At 29.1% G+C, this 21,841-nt stretch overlaps 1 protein-coding gene across 1 annotated transcript in view; it reads right to left on the bottom strand.

Annotated features, from left to right (window-relative positions):
* LOC107457294 (SET domain containing 1) overlaps positions 1-21,816 on the bottom strand; it is a 34,647-nt gene extending 12,831 nt beyond the window's left edge. Inside the window, exons 1-10 of the mRNA XM_071185628.1 lie at positions 21,467-21,816; positions 20,414-21,373; positions 17,121-17,369; positions 15,211-15,352; positions 15,020-15,124; positions 13,166-13,436; positions 4,345-6,299; positions 3,881-4,054; positions 1,525-1,594; positions 1,284-1,439 (exon numbers count right to left, since the gene is read on the bottom strand). Of these exons, the coding sequence (XP_071041729.1) occupies positions 1,284-1,439; positions 1,525-1,594; positions 3,881-4,054; positions 4,345-6,299; positions 13,166-13,436; positions 15,020-15,124; positions 15,211-15,339 (2,860 nt within the window). The 5' untranslated portion in view covers positions 15,340-15,352; positions 17,121-17,369; positions 20,414-21,373; positions 21,467-21,816. The remainder of the gene's footprint in view (positions 1-1,283; positions 1,440-1,524; positions 1,595-3,880; positions 4,055-4,344; positions 6,300-13,165; positions 13,437-15,019; positions 15,125-15,210; positions 15,353-17,120; positions 17,370-20,413; positions 21,374-21,466) is intronic.
* Positions 21,817-21,841: the final 25 nt, after the last annotated feature.

Here is a 21,841-nt window from a genome sequence, read left to right as displayed (position 1 = left end):
GATTTTCATAAAACAGTAGCAAAACCTTCCACATATCTATGATATATTTGTTTACAGGATTGCCACTCAAATCTGGAAAAAAAATTCACTGTGTTTTCCCTGTACAAATTATTCACAACATATTAAGAAATATCATGGTTAAACATCCCATAGATTACGCTTTGAGTGGTCACCTTTTTGAAAAGACAAAAATAAGAAACAAATTTCCCAGTTTGTAAAGACAAAAATAAGAAACAAATTTCCCAGTTTGTAAAGAAAAAAATCAAAATTTCCTGCATTTTCCCTGTTATTTTAGGTGATTTTTAAATTCCCTGCATTTTCCAGGTTTTCCCTTTGGAGTGGCAACCCTGTGTAAACCTCATTGTTTTTCACGTATGACATAAATATTAAAACTTAAAAAAGTATCTTTTATGTATGCTCAAATTATAATTTAATTTCCCTTGAATTTAACACTATGTCTATAAAGACAATTTATATGGGATTAAATTTCGAATTTAATGGCTTAGGAGATAAGTAGTTATACTGGATAACATTATGAGCCTATGGATACAAAATCTCAATAATGGAATAAGCAGACTCTAGAGAAAAATGAGAATAGCAGGAAGAAAATAATAAAGATGAAGAGTGCATTGTGACCATAAAACTCTCCCAAACAAATGACATTACAGACATACGATTGTTAGAGCAAGAAATTATCCTTAATTTTCTTAGAAACTTTATGATAAGATAGTTTATCTTTCAAATTTTTTTTCTTCTTAACATGTGGTTTTTTTTTCTTCTTCTCTCTAGACAGAAGATTATTTTAGTTCCATTAAATGAAATTCAGTTCAATTAAACGGACGGAGAAATTTTTTTGCATGACTAGAGAGTTTTTGCAACTAAACAGTGAGAGTGAGTGTAGTACAAACAAATTTGTTTACATACATTTACATTAGGTGCAGAAAAATAAAACAATGTCAACTGCACATGACATTATAATTAAATGCATGGAAAATACACATAATCACAAGTTTAGCTGTGCTATGGCTTTCTCCATCGGAAAATTTAAAAATACAACAACGGAGACAACAGGCACCAAGGATTGACATAAGGTGACTATCTCTATAAGGTGACATCTTTCTATCGCCATTGATTAAATATAAATAAACAAAATTGTGAGTGAGGAACCCTTCCAGAAAAGCTTAGAACTCAATAGTATTTCCAACAGCTCTTTGCTAGCATACACACACAATAGCACTTCTGAAAATAAAATGTTCGGGTTAAAATATTTATATGATGCCTACCTGATTCTTCTTTCTCACTTTCACTTTCTTGAGAGCTCTGCTCTTCTTCATCTGAAGAAAACACAACTCTTCTTCTTTTAGGTGCAATCGAGTTTTCTGCATCTGATTCAGATTTTCGGCACTCAGTATCAGACTCTGATTTTAACTTTTCAGTATCTATTGAAAAACAGTAATAAAATTACTATTTTATCTTCAATATGTTTTAAAAAAACCAAGTGCTTATACAGAAGCATGACCATACCAGATTCTTCAGCTTTTTTGCTGTCCTCATCATCCAGAGGAGGAGGTGATGGAGGTTTGATAATTTTTCTCTGAAAAAGTACATTTAAAATATAAAAAAGCAGTAAAAAATATTAAAATATAAATACAATAGCTTATAAATCTATATAAATACCTTGTGGACAGTTTGTAGATGATGATTTAAAAGACAAATAGAAAGCAACTTTTCAATTAATTCAGTAAATGTCTTAATTAAGTTCTCTTATATGCATATTTAGATCTTATATGATTTTTTTAATTATTTTTTAAGTGAATTGAACATTTATTTCAACTTTGCCTTCGTTTCATAAAAATTTGGGCGTAAAAAAATTAATACAGTACTTTAACTGAATTAGGCAGTACTTGCCTTGCTTTTCTTATACGTTGTGAACATTTCTCTGAAACTACAACTAAATTCAAGAATATGACAAGTCAAGGTTAAAACAGTCTTTAACATATAATATGTTACGCAAGATTTATCGATAGATCAAGTTTCATAGACTCCTGGAATATTTTTGAATACATAGTCATCATTATTAAATAACATTGATGATATTGTTTTTTAACAATGGTGATTTTTCTTTAACATATTTTTTGAATGCAGTAAACTCAAGTTTTATAGATAAATCACTCACTCCTGGGAATAGTTTTGAATACACAGTCATCATTGTTATTTAAGTAGGCCATTTGTTTCAGATCAAAAACTTTCATGAAGTTTAATGTTGGTTAATAAAACTTGGATCAAACAGTTAGGATTAAGTTGCTAAAGAAAATTCTCAAAATTGAAAAAGTGTGCATCTAGGGGTCTGTCTAGGTTTTTCTGAGAGGTACCTTTTGTGAAAATTTATACATAATTTGTGAAAATTAAAAATTATATTAAAAAATCAACACAAAAATATGGATTTATCGCTTCTTACGGGATACAAAATTAAAATTTTAAGAAAAAGTATTTTTTGAAACTGTTTTCCCTAAAGTTGAATTTGTGAAGGTACTGCTAAACGGTAGTAAATTTAGCCTGGACAGACCCCTGGCATCTACAATATGTAATTGCTGTGTCTCTACGTGCTATTGATTTTCACAGCATCCATAATACTTTACAAAAATTTTCTCACAAATACATGCAATTTACTCATAGACTTCTGAACCATAATGAGCACAGATTAAGTGATTGTACTAAATGACATAATTTTTAAAAAAGTTTATATCAATTTGGCAGTTATTATTTAACTTTAACTGTTGTATTACACTAGGTGAAATTTGTATGTTTTCGTAGCAAGCATAGTTTCTCCATAAATTCTAGAAATTTTTTTTGGCATGAAAATAAAGAAAACTATTTTACCACTGATAAGGATTTAAGGAGTGACATTTAATGAGTCAATTATAATTTTTTTTATTTAATGGATTAGTTGAAGATAACTTTATGAAATTAAATTAATCAATCAAGTAATTAAATCGTAATGGATGTTTTTATGTTGTATATGGTATTATATCCTTATTGAGTCAAGCAAAAGATTATTAACTTTAACTACTTAGATAATTAACCAAGATAATGGCTATTGTCCATTGTATGTTATTTGTTGTCCATTGTTTAAAAGACAATAGTTAAAAATAATAGATTACACAGTCTACAATTCTTCTGCTTTTTTAATGCAATCATCAAATCAAAAATATCGTAGCTTTCTGCTTTTTGTATATATGCAAAATACCTGCCAACCCCAATTTTTTAAATTGCAGAAGATTTACTATAAAAGTGTAGAAGGAATTACTTAAAATGCAGAAGACTTAAAAGTGCTTTTAATTTTTATTCCCTATTTAAAGAATCAAGAGTACAGTTATTGTATTGAAATGTTTTAAAACTATCAGCTCAAATAAATATGAAATAGAAGTAAAAAATATCCTTTTTTCCACTATCATATTATATTTTAAAATTAATTAATAACCTACAACATCAATCAGATTGAAGCACAGCATAAACTCAAGATGTCATAGTGTGAGCAAAGCATGCGAATACATGCCCTCATGCAAATAATAGTTTATAAATAGTTCTAAAAATGTACAAAATTCTTATGCATATTTTCAAAAAGAAGTAGATATGAGGAAATGTGCAGAAAATGCAATGTAAATGCAGAAGAGTAGGTAGTTTTGCAACTATATTTAATCACACACCAAAAAATAAAAATAAAACTGATAACTGTTGTTAAAAAAATGGTATTGCTTAACACTTGAAACACAACTCAAAGCAGAATTTAAATTTTTAAGAACATTTTTACACATTGATAGATTTAATGTATAGTTTATGAGAAAAAAAAACAAACATTCAAATTAGAAAAAAAAATTACCCTAAATGAAGGCATTCTTGGCATAGTAGCTCTTAATCCAAGACCAATACTTGCAAGATCAGCATTGAAGCCAAATGATGAACGGTTTGTATCAAACAGAGCACCGATTGATGACAATGCAGGAGCTTGGACTTTTTCAGGTGTTTTAATAGGAACATCACCTTGAGTTTTAAGCTGAAAGATTTTCCATTTTATATTAGATTCTTAACTGTTCTAATGATATACAGATAGATAAAATAATAATTTTTTTAAACAAAGCTTTTGTAAAACATTTATTAATAGTTTTTCAAACATGCACATGGTTTAAAAGAAATTGTCAATATACACATATTATTAAGAGTTTATTGCAACCCAATGTGCAATAAAGCAAAGAGTTACTACATTAAGTTTTCATCACATTTATGAGCATGCAATTTAATTAACAGAACATATAATTTTCTTTAAAAAAAATCTAAAAAACTTACCTTTTCTTTATGTACCTGCTCATCCCACCATTGTTCATATCTTTTAAATGCAGTAATTTCTATCATTCGTTTGCTTATATCCTTTTTCATAACTAATTTCATTTCTTTAACAACTGCATCTAATACACCATTAATGGTTGGAGTATGTGGATCTCTAACTTCAATGGGTGGTGGCTGACTAAATGGTGGAAACACTGACATAGTACCCGGAGCAACAGGCTGAGAAAATCCAGGAGGCCCTACTGGATATCCAGGAGGTGGTCTCATTATCATTTCAGCAATTTTGGAAGGTGGAGGCAATGGCACTGATGAAACAGAGAAAGATGGAGGAGCAGTAGGTGGAACTGTAGGTTGTGAACGGTTATAATAATTTTCAAGCGAATACGGAGTATGATTGTAACTAGAGTTATAGCTTGACGCAGGAGTTGAAATTCCAGATCCCATTCCTGGCTTCCAAATACCCATACGAGCCATCATTTGCACTTGCTCACTAGGATACATTGGATGACTAACGGAAGCTGATGAACTTCCACTTAGATAAGGAGGTACAATGGTAGACGCAGATGATGATGAAGTTCCTGGTGCTGGAGGATTACCATAAACATTTGAAGGTACGTAAGATGGCGCACCAGGATATGAAGGATATGTAGAGGTCGTATCTGATGCTGAATACACTGAGGGACCATTTTGATGTGGATATAATGATGCATACTTATTTGTTTCTACAGCTGAATTAAGCACATGATTAAGTGGTTTTTGATTAGGAGGAACTTGAATTGCTCCCCCAATAACAGTTGGAATATGAAGTTCTAATTTGTTCTCACCATCACTTAGGGAAGACAACGACATTTTATCATCATCCTCAATTGGTAATTCATCACGCACAGGAGTAGAATCTCCCTTTTCATCTATTAAAGGAGATTCATCAGGTCTCTCATCTGGTTCAAGTTTTACATTCCAATTAATATTTGATAATCTAACTCCTTTAAGAGGGATTGGATGATTGAGAAGTAGATCGTCACGAATAACTATGTCTGAGAGAGAGTTTAATTTGCCAGAGTCAAGGTCATTGGTAACAACAGCCCATTTATGGTATTCAGTATAACTTAGAAAAGGAGATGGCGGCGTAGAATCAAGCACAAAATCATCTTCTTCAGGAGGTGGTGGAGGGGGTTCATCAGATTCAGGTAATGGGGGCTGAGGAGACATGTCTGGCGGCGGGGGTAATGGAGGACCAGAGCTCTGAGGCCATGATGGAAGGGGAGGTCGCATGGACTTGCCTTTGTCATTGCAAGACTCTGAGGAAAGTTCTCCAATTTGAGCTGACACAGCTCCCAGGTCTAAAAAGCTAGATTTTCCTTCTGTTTGTTTTAAAAGAAGTTCAATTCTAGTATCTAAACTCTCTCTAATGGGACTTTGTTTTGGCACACTCACTGGTGTGGTAGGTGGAGTGACATGCCGTTTTGCAAGGGAGTCCCAACCCGGGGAATTATTATCCCAAGAGCAGGAAGTTTCACCCCAAGGTACGGTAGGAAGTTTATTATCCCATGTATTGTTTTTTGATGAATTTGGAGGAGGTGGAATTGGTTTGCACTGAGTGCTTTGGGCATTATATTTATAAGCATATCCAGAGTCATAGGACATTTGACTGGGAGTTGAGTGCAAAGAGTGATAACTGACATCAGACTGAACACTTAAGGTGTGATCTGACATTCGACTACTATGTAGACTTTCAGTGCCATAACCAAAGTCAGATCCCAAAGGAGTTGTATGGTCTGAATTAAACACTCGCGCTGGCTCTCTCTTCGATTTATTAAAAGTACTAAATTCATTTTCACTTGAAATTGAAGGAAATCTTTTACGTGGATCACTTATCATCAATGGCTCTTCTCCCATGGAAGTTGTTCTTGTTCTACCAGAAACAGCCTCTTCATAACATCTAGTGCAATCTTTGCCTATTAATAAATACATTATATTTGTTATTATAACTATGTTTATAAACTTTTACATTTTTATTAATCAGCTTTTGAGTAAATATATTTTATTATTTAACCAAATTTTTGTCATAATGCCATACTTTAATGTATAGTAATTAAAAAAATAAATATATAAAGGAAATACTTCCTACATTCGGGGAATGTTACCATATTTTCTGTTTTTTTTTCTACATATTAGAGTTCCGGAATTCTTGATTTTACAAATTGAGTAGAGTATACTAAAAAGTTTATGCTAAAATAAATGAAAGTGAACAATAAATGAATAATTTATCTAGTTCATGTGCATGTTTAGAAATAGTTGGGGGTAAAAACTGTGATTTCACAGTTCAGCAAACACTACAAAAGAAAGTCATTAACCACATCTCTCAACTACAAGTTGATAAACGAATTGTGTCAAGGAATTATGCAAGCTATTTTTTTAACTGAAATTTAGTCAAATGTACAAGTCTACTTTATAAGCAATCAATTCTAGAGAAGAAAAAATATCTAAATGCTTGACAATTCATTTGCAAATTTTTATTTAAAAATTATTTTGCAAACTAATAAATATAAAACTAGAGTTGGCAAGGTTTAGGACAGAAAGAATTAATCCACGGTTTAAACTGTCCTGCCCAAAACACTTTTATTCAAGTTATGTAACAATTTTAAAAAAAATATTGTGAAAAAAAAGGTTAATTTTTGAACAAGAAACATAAAAGTTTTTGTTTCATTAAAAAGTTTATTATTATTTTTAATATTGCAATTATTTATCCTTATGCAAAAACATAATTTATCAGTATTAAAAGAATATTTATTCATATTTATGGGATAAGGAATTCACTTCTGTTGTTCAATGAATTATGGAGCTTTCAAAATTATAAATCTTTTCTTTTTAAATTATATTATTTTCCTTTAATAAGTTAAAGCAAATTGTATAAAAAGTATCAAATATTTATTAATATATGTAATTATTGTACAATGGTTACACACATAGAATTTTTATCTTTTACCAATGTTCAAGGTTTTGGACACTTTAGGACAGTTTTAGTCAGTTATAATTTTTTTACAGTACATTATTTTTTAAAAAACCGGAATTAAAAATGTTTTAAATACCTCATTTTCGTTTGAAAAAAAAATAGTTTATCAAAGTTAATAAACATTTCTAATAATTTTTAGCCACCACTTAAAAAACAGTACATAAATTATCTTGTTCATTTTGTAGTTAAAAAAAAAATTGACACAAAATTAGACAACAATTTTAAAATGTTAAAATAAGCTTTTTTTCATGCTACAACAATGGATACATGTTATGACACTTATTTACAAAATATAATTAAAAAATTTTTTTTTTGTTTTATTTATTTATTAAAAGAGAAAAAAAACAGAAATGATTCTTTTTTGTTATTTCACAAATACTTTTATATGTTTCATCTCATATAATAATTCAGTATCTTGTAATTATTAAATTCTAAGGACACTTTAAAAGTACTTTACAAATCAATGAGGAAATAAATTTCTTTTTTTTTTTAAAAAAGAAAATCTTAGTCCCGAGTGACACACTCATTTCATACATAAAGTTTTTCTTAAAAAATATTAGATAAAATGGTTATGGTTTTTCTTAAAAAATAGAACTAATACAATGCTTAAAAATAAAAGAAATGATAAGAGTTTTGAAATTTAACATTTACTACAATTAATATGGAAGGAACATTAAAACGCCTATGATGGAAGCACGCAACATTATTTTATTAAAAGATATAGTGTAATTTATATATTCCTAACATTATTTTTTTCTTTAGAAAGAAAATAGATTTAGTTACGACCTGACAATAATTTATATAATTTATGAAAAACAGGGAGGAATTTTAGATTGGATAAATTAATTAAAAAAAATTATTAAAACATTGTAAATCTAGCAATAAACTCTAAATTTTAAAATCTTATTTTTTTATAAGAGAAAAAACTACTTAGGCTAAAATTTGAACCCCTGACCTCTAAGGTGGGAATAAAAGAATATCTACCCAGAAGGCCAGCAACTCTATACATTACTACAATCAAAATGATATATTTTAAACAGGGTTGGGGTTTTGGACGTCCTAAACTGGTTTTGGAAAGGGCACATGGGTTTTACTGTCTTAAATTGTCCTAAACTGACGAAAACTGTCCTAAATTGTCTTAAAGTGTCCAAAACCTTGAACTTTGGTAAAAGGTTAAAGTTCTATATGTGTACCCATTGTTCACATAATAATTACATATATCAATAAATATTTGATATTTTTTATACAATTTACTTAAACTTATTATTAAAGGAAAACAATATAATATAATAGGAAAAGGTTTATAATTTTTGAAGCTCCACAATCAGGGATGTGATTGACAAAAACACAAAAAAGAGGAAGTTTATAACTGTAGCATTAAACGTGAAAAAGAAAAAATGATATGAATTCAATAGCCAATCTGATAATGATTACATTATTATCTATTCAAATAAATATAAATAAATGGTAATTATGTTCTTAAATTAAATCTTGATTAAAATAATTTTTAAAAATAATTTAGATAACTTTGAGTAATAATGCATAAGCACGATTTTATGTATCACATCATTTTAAAAAGCATTTCTTTATTGGTTGAAGGACCTTTATGGACTTTCTCATCAGTTCTTTGTTTTTTCGATGGTCTTTTATTAACACTTTTTTTTTATTAACGTTTTGCAGACTTTTGATCATCAGTGTTGATAGGACAAGAAAGTTAATTTCTCACACAATTTTTAGAGGCCTTAGATTAAGAATCGCGATGTTGGATTTCAAAATCGCGTGAAAAAGTATCGCGATGCCGGATTTTAAAATCGCGATGTTGGATTTTCAGAGTGCGTGAATAAGAATCGCGATGTTCGATTTTAAAATAGGGTGAATAAGAATCGCGATGTTGGATTTTAAGAGTGCGTGAATAAGAATCGCGATGTTCGATTTTAAAATAAGGTGAATAAGAATCGCGATGTTGGATTTTAAAATAGCGTGAATAAGAATCACGATATTGAATTTTAAAATCGCGTGAATAAGAATCACGATATTGGATTTTAAAAGCACGAAAATACAAATCGCGGTATCGAATTTTTAAATCGCGTAAAAAAGAATCATGATGCATAATTTTTAGAGTCCGTGAATACTTATAGCAACGAGTAATGTTTAAACCGCGTATAAATACGAAAATCGATGTTTGATATTACAACCGGGTGATAACGAATCGCAATATTGAAATTTAAAAATATATATGAATACGAATCACGACATTGGATTTTAAACTAGCGGGAATATGAATTGTGATATTGAATTTTTAAATTGCGGGAATGGGAATTGCGAGTAATGATTTTTAAATCGTGTAAAAACGAATCTCAACAAGTAACTTTTAACTCAGTTAAATACGAAAATCGATGATTTACATAAAAATCATCTAAATAAGAATCGCAATTCTGGCCCAGTTCCTAATATTTAAAATTCTGTAAATCAACCAATCAAAAGAAATCATATATCATCGACCGAAACTGCTTAGGACTTTTTGTTCTTTTTTTCCAATCTATAGCGGAAGTCGGGGTTGTCAAAGCAACCGCGTACATGCCGAAATTCTACCCATTTTCTTCTGAAGATAATTTTCTCAGGAGGCTACTGCAGGGGGGGAGTTCGTCGCAAGTCCGACTATATCGTTCGACTCCCCAAAAGTTTTTGGAACATGGTCGGAAATTTTAAAAAGTGCTTCATCCCTGAAAAGATAAGAGAGTAGTAGAGTAGGAGACGGCATTGTTTTACCAAGGTCAACCACTTTTACCCCAGCCAGCAGATTGACATGTGAAGAAAGGTTTATTGGGGGCTTCAATACTTTCGCTCCGCGGGAGAAAAAATTTTTCAACAAAATATAATTTACTGAATAAAAAAATTTTCCGCGCAGAAATTTATGAAAAAAGAGCGGAAGACATGGAAAAATCTAAAAAAAAGCGGAAATCAGCGGATTTGCGGAAGAATCACATCCCTGCACAATTCATTGAACAACAAAAGTGAATACCTTTCCTTTAAATATAATAATGCTTTTAAATTTTAATACTGATAAATTATGTTTTTGCATAAGGATAAATAATGCAATATTAAAAATAATAATAATTATTTAAAAAAAAAAAATTTGTTTAAAAATTAATCTTTTATTTTTCACAATATTTCTTTTTAAAAAATTTAATAATTTCTGCAACACATGATGATAAAAAAGACATCTATTTAAAAAAAAATTTTTTTATAAATATATTAGTTAAATTGGAAATACGAAATAACTGAAAAATTTATTAACAGTTTTGAAGGGCATAATATCAGTTTCAGTTACTGACACTGGTGATGTATCACCACTATGCTAAAAGAATTGAACATGAATGAAATAAAAGTATTCTTGAATAGTACTATAGATAAATAAACCTGTTTAAGATTAACTTTGTAAATACAGCAGCTAAATTAATTATGTGCTATCAAATGATAAAAGGACCAATTGAACTTGATTACTGATTAATCTTCCTTTGTTTAATGTTTAAATTGAAGAGTCAAACATTATACTTTTAAAAGCAAATATTCTCCAGTCGATTTAATTATCAATATGTTATTAGTTCTATGTTTATTTTACCTTTTAAATATTGTTCAGATAAAATTGTGACATAATTTGAGAAAAAGGTTTTGGACAGGACTTCAACCGTGGATTAATCCATTCTGTCCTAAACCTTGTCAACCCTGATTATAAAGTAAACGTTAACAACTACCAGCACAAAAAAAAAGAAGAAACAACTGAAAACTTTAGAGAATAACCAACATATTTCTTTAAAGTTATATAGCCTTTAAATAATACTTTGAATACAGTAAAAACATGATTATGAGAGACAAATGAATGCTGAAAAATAATTACATTTATATATTTCTCTTTAAATATTTTTTTAAATTTATGCACCAGAAGATTTTGCTAGTTTCTCTCACATATTTGATCCAATTAATTAATTCAAATATTTACAGAAAGTTTATTAAGTGGACTATTTGTTTGAACATAAAGTCAAGCTTCATATTTATCAAGTTGGTTTCTAATAACTTCTCTCCTCTCTCGAATTTGTAGTCTTAACTTTGTTGAAACTAAAAACTTAGCTGTAGTCTAAAGATATTTTTTTAGTGAAATTGATCTAAAAAATAGTTTTCTAAGCTTAAAATGTATTCAAGTTGAGAATAATCCAGACTGACCATGTTTAATGAGATTAGCCATTTCTCTGACCACGCTCAAGATTTTTGTGTTCGTCGTTGCGAAGCACGATTGGCTCTTTTTCAACTTTAGCACAGTGGTTGAATATGAATTTAAGATCAGTCTAGGCATGCGCTTATTTTAACCTGAATTAGCAAGGTTTTTGTATACAGGTTTTGAATATAGCTGGCTTAAAACCTCGTTGGCTTCAATAATAAAGTATGTAAAAATAATAAAATATTAAAAAAAAATAATAAAATATTAAAAAAATAAAAAATATTAAAAAAATAAAATATATTAAAAAATGACACAAAAATCATTAAACAAATTGCGTAATAAAAACAATATATTTTAACCCTTAAGGAAATTATTGTCGCGACCCAGGCAAATATTGCCCATACGCCAAAATGCCTGATATCTCGCAGTTGCGAAGCAACCACGGCCGGCATGAGAGCCCAAGCAATTGGCGGCCACGAGGAAAGCCCCAAGTCACACGCGATTAAATGCACCACAATCTCGTCAATGAGCAGAGGAGGCCTAAAAGCCCAGTCAAAACCCGGAGGCAGGGAACCAAAGACGGCTGCAGAGTCCAGGACCAGGTGGGCCGACAGCAGCGTTGCAGCCACCCTGCTAACATTGCCCTCCGATTGGAAGGCAAGCAAGCCTTTTTGCCAAAACCAGAACACTTTAATATCAAAATTTAAAATTACAAAAAAGATTTTAACAAAAACACATTCAAGCTTTACAGGGCGAAGGTCAGCGCTGACCTGCTTTGCGGTTTACAAAGAAGCGTGTGAAGGACTCTTTAATGTTAGGAGTGCCTTTGGCTCAAAGTCTCTTATGTTATCTGGGCTTAGGTCAGTCCCAATAGTTGGTTCTGTGCTGTATACTCCTTACCGCTCTCTTGTGTGACACTCAGGTTCTACTTGTGGCGCTATGGTTAGTTTTAAGTGGCGCTATAGTTGTTTCTACTCTTTTATCAGGTTTTCTCATTAGGTTGCTCAAATGTTTATCAGTCATTTGTATACGATATTTTGTCTTAATTCGGATTTGAGTGCTAAGTGACTTTGCAACAGATGCTGAAGAAATCAGAATCACTAAGTAAATTTGTAGCATTGAAAAAAATGTAAACGTCTTACATGAAGAAATCTTACCTTCGGTGAACACGAGGTTGCAGAGAAATGTGTTCTGAAAGGTGTTCAGTCATTTGGGGGGGGGGGCATTGTGTTCTGCTGTTCGCACCGGTTCTGAACAATACTGGTAAATAGGGAAGCTAGATAACAGGGATCGAAGTTGAAAATAATGAAAGATCAAGGAAGAAAAGTGAAACGGATTTTATTCAAAATGGCAGAAGACGAATTTTTTTCCAAAATTCGTGCATTTTGCAACTGATTAATAGAGTGCGTGATGTTCTCGCGGTAATAATTTTTTAATGCGAGAAAAGAAAAAAATAACAGAGATTCTCGCGCTGTAGTGAAAACACTGGATCAATCCATCGCGGGACTTATTTTTAGGAAGATTTCTGTGTTTAGTCATCTAGAGTTAATGCAAAAATAATTTTTATAAAGTTTTGAAATAAAAGATCTTACCAAAGGGGTCCAAATAAACACTAAGAACATCTCCCATTACAGAGCTTCTATTTAACTTGTCAACACACAGTTTGGCAGCATGCACAGAAGTAAATGTTACATGGGCAAGTCTGAGATGCTTTCTGGTAGCTGGATGATAATATATCTGAGACTGTTCAACTTCACCATACTTTTTTAGCATGTCATCCAAGAATTGTTTATTAATATTATCATTCAGATTTTTAATCGTGACTTGTAAAGGTGGAGGAATGCCAATATAGTTGTCATCAATCTATTAAAAGAAATGAGATTAATCATAAGAGTGGGCAAAAAAGAAATTAAAATTAGTGTTAAGTATAANGAAAGAGAAGCTAGATGATTTTTCGTGGGAAAATTAAAAAAAAAAAAAAAAAAAAATACTATTTACCTACAAAAGTAATTATTTTAAAAATAATTTTAGTACACTACATTCTTTTTAAAACAGGAACCTACAGACAAAATAAATTTTTAACTATCTTATGATTCAGAATAAAATATTTCTTACAAGGAAGAATTACACATTTAAACTGCATAATCACATATATTTTTATCTCAGATAGTAAGTTCAATTTATTGTACCAATTAAATATAATTTATAACTACATGTAAGAATAAAATGACATAAATCACTTAATTGTACCAATAATAGAAATTTATTCATATTTATTTGGATGAATTATGAATTATAGTATAAGTAGTCCACTAGCCCAAACAAAGCTTGGTGGTTATTATATATCCTCCCTCCCCCACTAGCACAGTCAATTATGTTTATAATTTACTAAATTATAATTTAAAAAATTCTTCTGATTATTTTTTAAATTATTAAATTCAACTAAATTCTTATTTTATAATTGATAAAAAAAATAGTCGTATTTTAATCTTTTACATATTTCCATTCCACTTTTTCTGAGCAAAGTACAGGTTATTTCCTTTTTTCTGTTCATTGATATGCACGTGCCATGCATTTCCCCCACCTCCTCGTAAATCTAAGAGAGAACAAAATCAGCATGCTACTCCTTTATGTTTAATTGACAGCAGCTTATTAGAAAAATCTGATCTTATCTTTTCGGACACAGAGGAGAAAATAAAAGATCTCTCCCTTTCCTGCCGCCCCCTCTCAATCTAAAGATCTTCAAGGTCACAGATATTGAAATTTTCTCTCGAGAAAGGGGGAGAAAAATACACCCCCCTAAATTCTCCTCTATTCAACTTCAAAGAAGAGTTGAATTTCCACCTTTTCCCTCAATCGTATTCGTTCAAAATGGCAGGAAAACCGAGCAAAATTTTTCTCGGTTTTCTGGATACCTGATAAATGGTTCTGTACTGTACTTTTATAATTTACATACAGGGTACAGTTATATTAGATGCTGTATTTTATTATATAGAAATGCTTGATTTTATTAATATTAAAAAGAAAACTTTTACATTTATAACCAGATTTTTTTGCCTCCTTAAAGGACATTAAATCCAACAACGATTGAGTTAAAGTATGAATGTCATAATCTGAATGAATGCTGACAGCAATAGTTATAATTTAAAATTACAAACATTTGAAATGATAAAATAAAAAGACACTTAGCTTTGTAAATGAAGAACATCTCACAAAAAGCACAGTAAATGTCATTCAAAAAAGCTTACTTAAATACATACATTAAATAAATGATTTTCAATGCAGCATTTAGCTAAATTAAATTGCTGCATGAAAATGTTACATTATTGTAAATAAGATAAGATCATTCAGATATTCAAATATTTACATAAATATAAAGGCAAAATACAAAGAATTTAAAATTTAAAGGAATAATCAAAGATTATACAATTCCAATAAAAATGTACCTTAAATCTTGGTAGGATGAGATCTGCGGGCTCATTTCTAGCCCAAATAGTCGAAAGTCTGGAACGAGGATCTCTAACGTGCACAGTGGGATAATATTTTTCCAACTATGAAACATAAAAAAATAATAATTAAGAAATTACAAGGACAATGGTAATATTTAATTAAAACATTTTTTTACATAAATACATACACCAGGAACAACTCCATCATATCTATAAACTTTTTCAGGACCCTTTTTTAAGGCAGGATCTATAATAAGCTTGTAGTTTCTTTTCTTTTTCTCAGAATGTTCACTTTGAATAGGCATCATTCCATTCATTTCTGCAGTTTAACTAAATATAGACAATACATTAATATTAGAGAATATTCATAATTTTATCTTTGTAATATGCATTAATTTTGTAAAATTGAAGTAAAGCAATTTTATTTTTATTTTTTACATCATTTACATACAAAGTAGAGATATGCTGAAACATAATTTTTAGTGTCTTTTATCAAGACAAATTCTACAAACTTATGTGAATTCAAAGCATTGTGCTTATGGTTATAAAAGAGCACTAAACACTTAACGGAACAGCAAGTATTTGATAATTTCATATAATTTCTTAAATCAAATATTTGCTGTCAAGAAGGGCATAAAAAGTTGAAGATTAAATGAACAAATTCAAAATGTTTTAGAATAACTAACTGGCTCATGTAAACATGAATAAAAATGTCTAAATTCTTCATATTTAATATAAGCCAATTTTTTATTTTATTCAAAACCATTTTAATCATAATGTGTAAATTAATGTCTCCAGTGTAAATTATACAGGTGTAAATTAATTTCTTTAGCAAAATTCAGTTCTTTAAAATAGTTTGCAGTCACTACATGTTGAAAGTAGTTTTAATCACTACATTTAAAATAATAGTTGTAGTTAACTACATTTGTAACAAAGTAGTTGGAGTAAACTGCAAAAATAATGTAGTTCTTCCGACCACTGCAATACTCCAATTACAGTTGTTTCAATTTATAAAGAAATTAAATTCATTTTTTACAGAGAGTCAAAAAAAATTATGCTGTAAGGTAAAGAAGACTAAGTAGACTTAATTCCTTCTTGTTTAAAAACAAAAAAAATTTACTTACAATAAATCTGATAAAAAAAAAAACTTCATAAAATTAGAATTTTTAATTTAATTATATTCAATCTACATTCTATTAATCAATATTAAAATTATAAATTAATCTCTATTCTATTCCATCACAAAAAAATAAGTTCACATTTTGCATAAAAAAAATTATCTCAATAACATTTTATATTTTCTAAGAGAAATGAATTTTAATTAATTTTTATTTTTTGCATAACTAAGAAATCCAATTTTCAAGAAAATAGATCTTTTAACTGCTTTGTTTAATAAAACTTGAAAAATAATTATTAAAAAGTAAACATGTTCTCTTATAAGTACCTCATATTTAAATACTAAACGTAAAAATGACGTTTTTTCAGTAATTAATTATGCAAATACAAAAGATATCATGTTTAATTACAAATATTAAATGCAGCAATTCGAAATTAATTTTTCTCTCTTTGTCATGTCTGCAACTTTTAAACTCAATTTTTCAAATTTTATGCAAAGAAAGTGCATAATTTTTTAAAAAAAAAAAACTAAATATATATTCATAAAATATATTTAATGACTCTTAATTTGATGTGTGGTTTATTAAATTAATTGAAAAAAATTTTTAAGCATGCCAGGCTACAAATAGTGTGAAATCACCTTTATAATAAAAATTTAAATAGTGGTAGTACCAATTACGTTTTTCACAATCTTAGGTATCAAGATATAAATGATAAGTCTTTGTAGATGATGAGGGACAAAATATTTAGTGTTGATAAAAAAGAATAACCCCGATAAGGATTCAGATTAAAGGATAGTGAAAAAATATAAATATCTAAGAGTTAGATATCACAAAAAATTATAATTTAAAAGTACTGGAACATCCAAATAATCAAGTCATGTTCGAAAACAACTATAGATATTTTCATTAATCAAATGTATACAAAAATATCAAACACATAAAATAAAAAAATAATAAAAAATTAAGTAAAAAAAACTTACGTTAGTTTCTTTCAATTTACACCAAGCAATTAGAAATTCTTGAATGCTATGATCAATTTTACAGCATTGATTTATTCTATTCATGATTAAGAGGAGAAAAATGCTGTGCTAAGTTCATATGAAATTTTCTTTCCCACAAAGTTTTGACCATGTCGAATATACAATGCAAAACAGATTAGATTTCAGAACTTTCACATTAGAAACAATAATCATATCAAGAAAAAGATTGCTTGCATTTCCTTTGTTTACCTGAAAAATATATAAATATATGTATATTTCTAAAATAACGAAATATTTATGAGTGTGTTTAAGAGACATCACATAAAGATTTGCATAGGCAGTAAAAAAATGCAAAGGTACTCCTCGATTAGCTGGATGCAAGCTCGCCAATCCCCCCCCCCTTCTTACAATGTCTTAGGATTACTTTCATAAATAGCCAAAACAAAACCGAAAATTTTCATCAATATACAAAACAATATATGCATAAAAAATTGATAGCCGTTGAATTTCTTTTTAAAAATTTTTAATCAACTGAAGTCTAAATTATTTGATAACTTTTACTTGCGTCCGACGAAGCGATAAGTACCAATTTAAATTTATATTATTAAAACAATAATAATAAATATTTTTACTTCACACACAAGAAAATGATAAGCATTGTATCTTTCCTTTCTTTTTTGTGCCAAAACAAAATTAAACTCATAAATTAGGAATAGGTTACTTTATTGTGCTTACTACAAAATCTTATAAATTGACTGAAAAATTGATTAGATTTAATGTTAAATCCATCACTAGAATGATATGCAGAAGGTGCTATGAACTGATAAATAAAACACATAATTTATTTGTTCAATGTATACATAAGCTGTCAAGTTGGATAAGATGTTTATAAGAGGGGGAATTTTTACATTGTGTCAGATCATGCTGGATGAACAAAACCACCTTTAAAAAGCTTATTGCACTCTGTGCTAGGTAGAGCTAAAGCTGTATTCCTATTAGAGCAATAGAGTTGCAGACATACAATTTTTTTCCTGGACATCCCAAATCTAGGATAAGTAAATTAACCAGAAAACATTAAATTTTTCATTCTGTCACTTAAAATATAAACATTGCCCTTTCTAGTAAAAAACTACACAAAGGCATGAATAATTCCATTGTAAATATCTTTGTGATAAATTTGCATACAGATCTACACGTTTGTGTTGGCGACAACTCAATATAGCAGCCCTCAATAGCCCATAAATAAAAATCTAGTTTTCAAACTAAATCACGATTCTTTTTTTAAGTATTTAAAATAATTTAATAAGAAAAAAAACTATAACAGTAAAGACTAAAAATTTGAAAAATAATAAATTCAAATAATCATTCATCGAAATTCGGTTTTATTCTGACTGCAGCTAGTTTGACTAATTTGTTCAAATTAGTTTCTTAATATCTCAATGCTTATATCAATTAAGTTTTCATTTTAATTTAAAAGGTATTCAAGAATTCAATAAGCTAATTTTTTATAAATTTTTTTTGGTACTTTTCCATTTGTCATGTGCATGAAATTTCAACAATTTTTCAATACAAAACACAAAAACCCTTTCAAACAAATAGTTAAGTTTACTTGTCTACCAGAAAAGTACTTGCTATTCATTACAAAGCTTTCCAATTTAAAATATTTCATCCATTTTTTAAAATTTTATTTACATATAAGCAAATTTAACTGTAACTGTTGGTACATGTCGAAATCCAGCTATGATTTAGTTCAGTGTAAATAGAAGAAACAGAAAAGAGCTATTGCTGTTTTCCAATTCTTAAAAAGATTGAATTTTTATCATCTTTAAGTGCAACAACTGTATTAGCACTGAGGAGTGTGTTCTTTAGTCTTCGGGTTACAGTACTCATTTGATCTGATATCTTCAATGGATTTAAATCTTTTTTTTAAAAAAAATACTTTTATATTTTTTTATAATGTTTTCAATTTTGACATCACAATAATCCTGAACCAGATCTTTGAATGATCACAACACAATACAGACTTATAATAACTAATAAATATTTGGAGTGACTGTCAATTTTTATAACAATCCTGCTTATAGTTTTAACATGATGCCATAATTCTTTTAAAAATATTTTAAACATTTCTGTCAGATAAGTTATAGCAAAAAAGATTAAATCCTCAAACAATATCAAATATTCAATTAATGATTCATTTAACACGATTTTAATTAAGTTTTATGAAACTTAAGGAACATTCTAACTGGATCTGCTTTAACCATACTGTCTTAAATTGCATTGATTAGATTCTCTATACCCAAGAGCAAATTTAAAGTAGTTTTTCAGTTTTGATAAAAAAGTTAAGATAAAAGAATTTATTGAAAAAGCAATTAATCAAATATTTAGTAATTTAATTAAAATTTTTTGTTAATACAACATTTAAACACAAAATCATTCATTTGTTTATAGAAAAGGGAGAAAGAAAAGTTTATAGAAAAATGTCTTCACATTTTTTAAATAGACTTAACTTATAAAATCTGTTGTAACAGTTTAAACTAATTGAGGAGCACTCATTTATGTCTCAGGAAACTTGACCATTGTTTACATGTGATGATGTAATATCAATTCAAATCTATTTCAATTGCATGAAGTTTCGTTTGTACGAAAAAAGTTGCAATAAAAAATATAGCTTGAACAAAGATAAAAAAGAAATTGAAATTGTATAAATAAGTATGTTACTGAAATTTTTTGGTACCTGGAACACTTTTGCTACATTGAAGTTTTTCTGTGGTTGCCGAGCGCAGGTGAAAAGTCGCCAAAAAATGAAGATTTCCGCCAATTTTTTAAAAAAAGTATCCCGGCTGACCCAAAAGCATGTTTTGAAACACTAAATCAATCATTTATATATTTTAATAAAATAGAGGAATTTCTTTCAATTAAAATCTTATTTTTTGCCAGCAAATCACAATAAAAAAGAATTACTAGTCGAGGGCAAAAAAAAGTCGCCAAAAAAATTTAGACTTCCGCCAACGTTTTTTTATGAAACACATACAAATTAAATAAAATTTTAAAAAATAGTTGAATTTCCCTGTGCTTTGCTAACCGAAAAATATTTATTTTTTTAATCATTAAATCAATTATTTATCTACAAAAAAAGAGGAAATATCTTATCCAGGAAAACAAGGGTTTCGATGATTTTGAGTATATTCCATTCGCTGTGTTACAAAACTCACCTTTAAGTTAAAATCTTATTTTTTTTGCCAGGAAGTTACAATTATTTGTGTAATCAGAACAAACTACAAATTACTCACCGATTATTTCGAAACAAGGCTGCCTACCGGGTTATTTGTTGCAAAAACTATGTGCCACTCGAGTTGCCAGATACAGAGGCTGAATCCCCATGAGAACTAATGAACATGAGTATACCAAACTGCAGATTTAGAGCATTCTAATTAATCACCCCAACACAGGGATCAAATTCATCGCATCTAAGTTCTCATTATGCATGTCTGAATGTTTAAAAACTACATATAGAAGAAACTGCTGACACATGTAGGGGCTGACAATCATATACACAAATCAGAGGCAGTGAAAAAAACAAAAAAAATTGGGATAACATGATAGAAGCCCCATAAGCCAGATAGATGCTCAGCTGGAACTAATATGATAAGTTTTACTATCTAATACACTTGATACGATAGTAGAGTTAATCAAGTGAAATAGTAATTCAAATGTCCACCAGTATAGTATAGGTTTATTTTCTCTTTCAACAATTCAGATTTTCATAGCTCCCAGAAAGGATGACGGAAGATGATACTTCAATATCATCAACCAGACTAAAGTTCAGTTATCATAATAAAATAAGTTCAATACAACAGTAAACTTGATTGAGAGAAGGAATGAAATATGTATTCAAACATTCATAGAATATGGTAGCTTAGTTCATTTCCTCATTAAATAGGTATTTCATTCTTAATTTAGATTTCTGGTTAATGTTTTTACTAAAAGCTAATTATGCGCAAGTAGACCATTGAAAGTTAAGTTTAGAGGTGGTGTTAATTCAGTGTCATGTAATGTAATAATAAGCTGAATATTTGACAAAGACTAAAGCTGTCAAAGTACGGGACTGAGTGAATGATATCACTAATGTATTTGATCAAAACCAGACTGATTCAGGCATCGATTAGGCCTAGATAAGATGATATTAATTTCAGTTTTATATTCTTCTTACATCATTACTTACCTTAAGGATGACTATGGAGAGACAGAACCTGAAATAAATGAAAAAGAAGTTAATAGTAAAATATGCCGCCAAGAATCAACAATGTAAATAATAGTCATAATGAACTAATCTTCAAACCTACCATAGATTATAGAATTGCTTAAAGATCTTTGAGTGAAGTATAACGTTAAGCTAAGTAGTTATATCAGGTAATATGCAAATTTAATTTTTAGATTAAGTCCAAATCCTATTTCAAAGGAATAAAAAGTATAAGTATCTGCTGAGTAACTATTTATCTTTCTAAAAACTCGATATAATAGCTCGGGACAGATCACATATTTATGGATATACTGCTTAGTTTTCATAAAGTTTAATTAAAAAGAGAAAGGAAATTGTCCAAAATAAATTTAAAAAGTTCTGTTTGTATTACAACATAGGTAAGGTTCAGTGGCGTTTCCCATAATTCCCTGGCTTGAAACGATCGAGTAGAGCTTAGTTGTTTACTAATAATACGTAT

This window comes from Parasteatoda tepidariorum, chromosome 9 (assembly GCF_043381705.1).
Source record: "Parasteatoda tepidariorum isolate YZ-2023 chromosome 9, CAS_Ptep_4.0, whole genome shotgun sequence".
Taxonomy (NCBI): Eukaryota; Metazoa; Arthropoda; class Arachnida; order Araneae; family Theridiidae; genus Parasteatoda; species Parasteatoda tepidariorum.
Note: the sequence above shows the minus strand (reverse complement) of the source record. Positions and strands in the feature narration are given on the sequence as shown.